Source organism: Gekko japonicus, unplaced genomic scaffold (assembly GCF_001447785.1).
Source record: "Gekko japonicus isolate JY-2015 unplaced genomic scaffold, Gekko_japonicus_V1.1 scaffold3994, whole genome shotgun sequence".
NCBI lineage: Eukaryota > Metazoa > Chordata > Lepidosauria > Squamata > Gekkonidae > Gekko > Gekko japonicus.
The window spans coordinates 37,979-45,079 of record NW_015162598.1 but is presented as its reverse complement, the minus strand read 5'-3'; the positions used below and the strand labels follow the sequence as shown (position 1 = coordinate 45,079).

Here is a 7,101-nt window from a genome sequence, read left to right as displayed (position 1 = left end):
GGTGCCCGGCAGCCCGAAGATGAGCAGCATCATGCAGAGCATCGCCAATTCCTTGCCTCCCCATATGTCCCCCGTGAAAATCACCTTCACCAAGCCCTCGACGCAGACCACCAACACGACAACCCAGAAGGTGGGAGGGGGGTGCTGGGGGGGCTCGTTTTTATTCACCCTTTCTTTGAGCTCAGGGCTTGGGGGAGGCACCGTGGCTCAGTGGTAGAAGATAACATAAGAAGAGCCCTGCTGAATCAGACCAGTGGTCCATCTAGTCCAGCCTCCTGTCTCACACAGTGGCCAACCTGTTCCTCTGGAGGACCAACAACAAGGCATAGAGGCCAAGGCCTTCCCCTGGTAAAAACACCAGAAGAGCCCTGCTGGATCAGACCAGTGGGGGTCCATCTAGTCCAGCCTCCTGTCTCACACAGGGGCCAACCAGTTCCTCTGGAGGGCCAACAACAGGGCAGAGAGGCCGAGGCCTTCCCCTGATAAGAACCTCAGAAGAGCTCTGCTGGATCACACCAGTAAGAGTCCCTCTAGTCCAGCCTCCTGTCTCACTCAGTGGCCAGCCAGTTCCTCTGGAGGGGCAGCAACAGGGCATGGAGGCCGAGGCCTTTGTAAGAACCTCAGAAGAGCCCTGCTGGATCAGAGCAGTGAGGGTCCATCTAGTCCAGCCTCCTGTCTCACACAGCAGCCACCCAGTTCCTCTGGAGGATCAGCAACAGGGCATGGAGGCCGAGGCCTTCCCCTGATGTTGCCTCCTGGCTCTGGGATTCAGAGGATTAGTGCCTTTGAATGTGAAGGTTCCCCTCAGTCACCATGGATAGTAGCCACTGACCAACCCCCCCCCCCCATAGCCATCGCTACATCCTCTGGCAGCAAATTCCACATTTTGATCACTTGCTGTGTAAAGTAGTATTTCCTTTGCCCGTCCCGAACCTACTGCCCACCGGCTTCATTGAGTGCCCTTGAGTTCTAGCCTTTTTGGGAGAGGCAGACAAAGTTCTCTTTGTCGCCTCCCCTCCACCCCATGCATCATTTTATCAACCTCTATCCATGTCCCGCCCTCAGTCGTCTCTTTTCCAAACGGAAGAGTCCCAGGCTCTTCCGCCTTTCCTCGTAGGGAAGGGGCTCCAATCCCCTCATCATCTGGGTCGCCCTCCTCTGTCCTTTTTCCAGTTCTGCAATGTCCTTTTTTGTGATACGGTGACCAGAGCTGCACACACTATTCCCAATGAGGCCGCACCATCGATCTATACAGGGGCATTACAATGCAGCTCATTTTCAGTCCCTTTCCTAATAATCCCTGACATAGACGTTGTCTTTTTCACCACTGCAGAAACCACAAGATGAATAGTGTCTTTCACCTCAATTAATATACTATCAAGTTCAATGTTTACATTAAAAGTGTATTATTGCATTTCCTATTACGACATTACAGTCTTGCAACAGCTTCCAAATGTATTACATAGATTCCCTAAATACACAAGCGGCAAGCAAAACACTCTGCATTCAGTAACGTTTCCACTGTTTCATAGGGTCAATTACAGTTATTTGGGTAAAGTCGCATTTCCTTTTGTCTGTCCTGAACCTACTGCCCATCGGCTTCATTGGATGCCCTTGACTTCTAGTACTTTGGGAGAGGGAGAATTTTTTTTTTGTCAGCTCTCTCCACCCCATGCACAATTTTATAAACTGCTATCGTGTGTATCCCCCCCCCACAGTAATTTTTTAAGCTGAAAAGTCCCAGACTCTTCCGCCTTTCCTCGTAGGGAAGGGGCTCCAATCCCCTCATCATCTGGGTCGCCCTCCTCTGTCCTTTTTCCAGTTCTGCAACGTCCTTTTTTGTGATAAGGTGACCAGAACTGCACACACTATTCCCAATGAGGCCGCACCATCGATCTACACAGGGGCATTACAATATCAGCTCATTCTCAGTCCCTTTTCTAATAATCCCTGACATAGACGTTGCCTTTTTCACCACTGCAGAAACCACAAGATGAATAGTGTGTATAGCTCTTTCACCTCAATGAATATACTATCAAGTTCAAGTTTTACATTAAAAGTGTATTATTGCATTTCTTATTACGACATTACAGTCTTGCAGTCTTGTATTACATAGATTCCCTAAATACACAAGCGGCAAGCAAAACACTCTGCATTCAGTAACGTTTCCACTGTTTCAGAGGGTCAATTTGAACCCGGGTCTTCCAGATCCTGACTTGCATAGCCCAGGCTAGCGCAATCTAGCAGTGATGCTCTGCGTTCTTGGTGCTTGGGGGGCAAAAGTGTGGAAGGGCAGGTGGACCTCCTGATGGCCCCTGGGTTTTGGCCACTGTGTGACACAGAGTGTTGGACTGGATGGGCCACTGGCCTGATCCAACATGGCTTCTCTTATGTTCTTATGTCTGGGGCAGCGATGCTCTGTCTTCTTGGTGCCTGGGGGGGGAACAACAGCGGGAGGGCTTCTGGAGTTCTGGCCCCGCCGGTGGACCTCCCGATGGCCCCTGGGTTTTGGCCACCGTGTGACACAGAGTGCTGGGCCATTGGCCTGATCCAACATGGCTTCTCTCCTGTTCTTACCTGTTCCACTGACAGCGGCACTTCCCTGGTGCAAGGGCCCTTCCCCGACACAAGTTTGAGAGGATTAGCCGTCTTGACGCAGTACAAGACTTAGATATGACTCCAGCAGCACCTTCGATACCAACAAGATTCTCGGGGTTTTCAGCCCTCCGCAGTCTGACGAAGGGAGCTTCGGCCCTTGAAAGGGTACGCCCCGAAGATCCTGTTGCTTCCCGGTGTGACTGGACCCTGATCTAGCTTTCCCCCTGCGAGAGGTTCTGAATAGTCAGTTGCCAAAGCCCCATTGCGAGTGTTGGACTGGATGGGCCACTGGCCTGACCCAACATGGCTTCTCTTATGTTCTTATGTCTGGAGCAGGGATGCTCTGTCTTCTTGGTGCTTGGGGGCAACAGTGGGAGGTCTTGTGGAGTTCTGGCCCTGCCGGTGGACCTCCTGATGGCTCCTGGGTTTTGGCCCCTGTGTGACACAGAGTGCTGGACTGGATGGGCCATTGGCCTGATCCAACATGGCTTCTCTCCTGTTCTTACCTATTCCACTGACAGCGGCACTTCCCTGGTACAAGGACCCTTCCCTGATACTAGTTTGAGAGGATAGCTGTCTTGACGCAGTACAAGACTTAGATATGACTCCAGCAGCACCTTCGATACCAACAAGATTCTCGGGGTTTTCAGCCCTCCGCAGTCTGACGAAGGGAGCTTCGGCCCTTGAAAGGGTACGCCCCGAAGATCCTGTTGCTTCCCGGTGTGACTGGACCCTGATCTAGCTTTCCCCCTGCGAGAGGTTCTGAATAGTCAGTTGCCAAAGCCCCATTGCAAACCAGCAACATCCCGCGGGCCGCGAGACCGTCAGCGGAAGTTTTCTGCGGAAAGCGGTCCCGGCTCCCGACGCAGTGAGCGCAACGTGCCTTGAATAGACAGTCGCCAAAGCCCCATTGCAAACCAGCCACATCCCGCGGGCCGCGAGACCATCAGCGGAAGCTTTCTGCGGAAAGCGGTCCCAGCTCCCGACGCAGTGAGCGCAACGTGCCTGTCCTTCCTTTCCAGGTGATCATCGTCACCACGTCGCCCAGCTCCACCTTCGTGCCCAACATCCTGTCCAAGTCTCACAACTACGCGGCCGTCACCAAGCTGGTCCCCACCTCCGTCATCGCCTCGACCACGCAAAAGCAGCCGGTGGTCATCACCGCCCCCCAGTCCTCCCTGGTCAGCAGCAGCGCCAGCAGCTGCGCCGCGCCCTCCGCTCCCAGCACCGTGGCCGTAACCACCGTGGTGTCCTCCACGCCGTCCGTCGTGATGTCAACCGTCGCGCAGGGTGAGACACCGGTCATCTCTGGCAGGCTTTCTGCCGGCTTTAAGAGAAGAGGAGGAGGAAGAGATTGGGTTTAGTGCCAGCAGCTGCGCCACGCCCTCCTCCACGCCCAGCACCGTGGCCGTGACCACCGTGGTGTCCTCCACGCCATCCGTCGTGATGTCAACTGTAGCACAGGGTGAGACGCTGGTCATCTCTGGCGGGCTTTCTGCTGGCTTTAAGAGAAGAAGAGGAGGAAGAGATTGGGTTTATACCCCGCCCTTGACTGCCCGAAGGCGTCTCAGAGCGGTTTACAAGACCCTCTCCCTTCCCCTCCCCACCTCTTTCAGATTAGATTCCACGTGCTTAACGACTACACCAAACTGTTCTGGCTGGCCCTTGTGTGAGAGAGGAGGCTGGACTAGATGGACCCTCACTGGTCTGATCCAGCAGGGCTCTTCTGAGGTTCTTATCAGGGGAAGGCCTCAGCCTCTCTGCCCTGTTGTTGGCCCTCCAGAGGAACTGGCTGGCCCCTGTGTGAGACGGGATGCTGGACTAGATGGACCCTCACTGGTCTGATCCAGCAGGGCTCTTCTGAGGTTCTTATCAGGGGAAGGCCTCAGCCTCTCTGCCCTGTTGTTGGCCCTCCAGGGGAACTGGTTGGCCACTGTGTGAGACAGGATGCTGGACTAGATGGTCCTCTGGTCTGATCCAGCAGGGCGCTCCAGATGTTCTTATGGATCATGTAGTGTAAGAAAGTTCAGTCAAAGAATCTGCAACGTCTAGTAAATGATGCAGTAGGACTAGATCACAAAAACTAGGGGGGGGGGGATCAGAAGTATGTTGTACGTAGCCTTGAACCACAAAGAAAGGCCAGTTACAGATGTTTTAATAAAGTAAATCATGGGAACAAATGGAATTTGAAAAGTTAGAAGGCACACTTGGGCTGACCACACCTGACCTGCGAGGAAGGTCTTAGGCTCACCCAAGTTTCCGCTCAAAGAACAGGTGGGGGGGGAGGATTTATACCTCCCTTCACTACCCGAGGGAGTCTCAGAGCGGCTTACAATCTCCTTTCCCTCCCCGTCCCCACAACAGACACCCTGTGAGGTAGGTGGGCCTGAGAGAGCTCTTTCGAGGACTGCCCTTGAGAGAACAGCTCGTGACTGACCCAAGGTCACCCAGCTGGCTGCATGTGGAGGAGTGGGGAATCGAACCCGGTTCTCCCAGATTGGAGTCTGCGCTCCTCGCCACGACACCAAACTGGCTCCTCCTTGGATCCCGGCAATCTTTGTTCGTTGGTTTACTTCGTTTCTGCCCTGCCTTCCTCCCCAACAGGGACCCAAAGGGACTTTATGTCATTCTCCTCTTCTCCATTTTATCCTCACTGCAACCCTGCGAGGGAGGTGAGGCCGAAAGCGTGCAATTGGCCCCAGGGCTTTCTGCCGCAGAGTGGGGATTCACGCCTCAGGCCCCCAGATACCAGTTCCGAGGCTCCAGCCACTGCACGGTCTCGTCCCGCTTTCCCGAGTGCGGGGGTCGGGATCCAGTTCAGCAGCCGCCATACCTCAGTGGGAGCAAACGGGAGGGGGGGGGAGAGAACGGGACGACAACGAGATCTGAGCCCACCTCCTCTCTTCCAGGGGTGTCCACGTCGGCCATTAAGGTGGCCTCGGCCAGGCTGCCTTCTCCCAAAAGCTTGGTGGGGACGCCGACCCAGATCCTCGCGCAGTTTCCCAAGCAGCAGCAACAACAGCAGCCGCAGCTGACCCAAACGTCACCGGTCACCCAGACGCCGACGCCACCCCAGCCACCGCCGCCACCCCCTCAACCGTCTCCTCTGCCCCCCGGCATCAAGCCCACCATCCAGATCAAGCAGGAATCAGGTAACGGGGACCTTGTCGTGCTGGTTGCAACCCTGGAGCTCTGAGGTTAACCATAGGACTGCCAGTTCCTGTTTTCCTGCTGCCAGAGTGGCAGGGGGAGAACATTTTTAAATATGGCTGGCGGGAAGTGACATCACGCCTCTGTAGGAATCTCCAGAAACTCTATGGTTTCAACATAGAGTTTCTAGTGATTCCTAGAGAGGCGTGATATGGCTTCCTGGTGGCCATTTTTTTTTACCATATGGTTTTACCATAGAGTTGCTGGTGATTTGGAGGAGGCTTGTAGCTCATCAAAAAACTTTTTGCAGCGTTCATTGAAAGAGAATTTTGGATTAAAACTTTGGTATTTAGCAACCTTGTGCTGAAAATTATTGTTGAACTCCCTGAGGAAGATTCTGAAACAGAAGGACATCTGGACCTCTGTTGGAGGAAGACAGAGCACATGTAAAGAGAATTTAAGGAGTCCTCCCTTTTGAAACTTTTTTACAGAGGAGGACTAGTATATATTATAAGGGTGTACTATATCTTTTGAGAATCTATGGAGATGATATTTGACGTTTTGATGTCTTATATTATGAATGGTGACTAAGATTATTAATATGTATGAAGAAATTATTGTAATAATATTTTTCAATATATAAAAATATTTATGATAGGTTATAATTCATCTGCACGGTATCTGTTGTATGTTGGTGATTCCTGGAGAGGCATGGCATCACTTCAAGGTTCCCCTGGTAGTTATATCACACTACCATCAACGAGCTGCTCCCACGTCCCTGTTTCCTCCGGTCTCTCGATCCCTAGCCGTCCAACTGAACTGTTGGGCACGGAGTCGGGGAAGGGAATGTCGGTTCACCAGATGCTTCTCTTAGGTTCTCACGTTGTCTCCACATGTGTCTCCGTCGTGCGTACATTGGCCTGTGCCCTCTTCCCTGTCTGAAGCTTCCCCGTTTCCTCTGCCAGGGGTCAAAATCATCACTCAGCAGGTGCAGCCCAGCAAGATCCTCCCCAAGCCAGTCACGGCCACCTTGCCCAGCAGCAGCAACTCTCCCATCATGGTGGTGAGCAGCAACGGGACAATCATGACGACCAAGTTGGTCACCGCCCCTACCGGTGAGTGTTTGTCGGGGGCGACAGAGCAACGTGTAACCCTTGTGACATTCACGCCACAGATCGCGTAATTTTGTAGAAAAAGAGGTGCAGGAGCTCATGAGCATAACTCATTAGCATGGCTCATTTGCATATGCCACACCCCCTGACATCACCAGAAGTGTGTCAGAAGGCAACACCCACCGCTCAGGCTCCACTGGACTGTTTTGGATTTCTAGCTATGGGGGGGGGGGGGGGAAGG

General features: G+C 53.2%; 1 protein-coding gene across 1 annotated transcript in view; it reads left to right on the top strand.

Moving 5' to 3' along the window:
• The window catches only part of EMSY (EMSY, BRCA2-interacting transcriptional repressor), a 55,239-nt gene that overhangs the window by 10,188 nt on the left and 37,950 nt on the right, over window positions 1-7,101 (top strand). Inside the window, exons 6-9 of the mRNA XM_015406468.1 lie at window positions 13-130; window positions 3,621-3,888; window positions 5,508-5,750; window positions 6,714-6,863. Of these exons, the coding sequence (XP_015261954.1) occupies window positions 13-130; window positions 3,621-3,888; window positions 5,508-5,750; window positions 6,714-6,863 (779 nt within the window). The remainder of the gene's footprint in view (window positions 1-12; window positions 131-3,620; window positions 3,889-5,507; window positions 5,751-6,713; window positions 6,864-7,101) is intronic.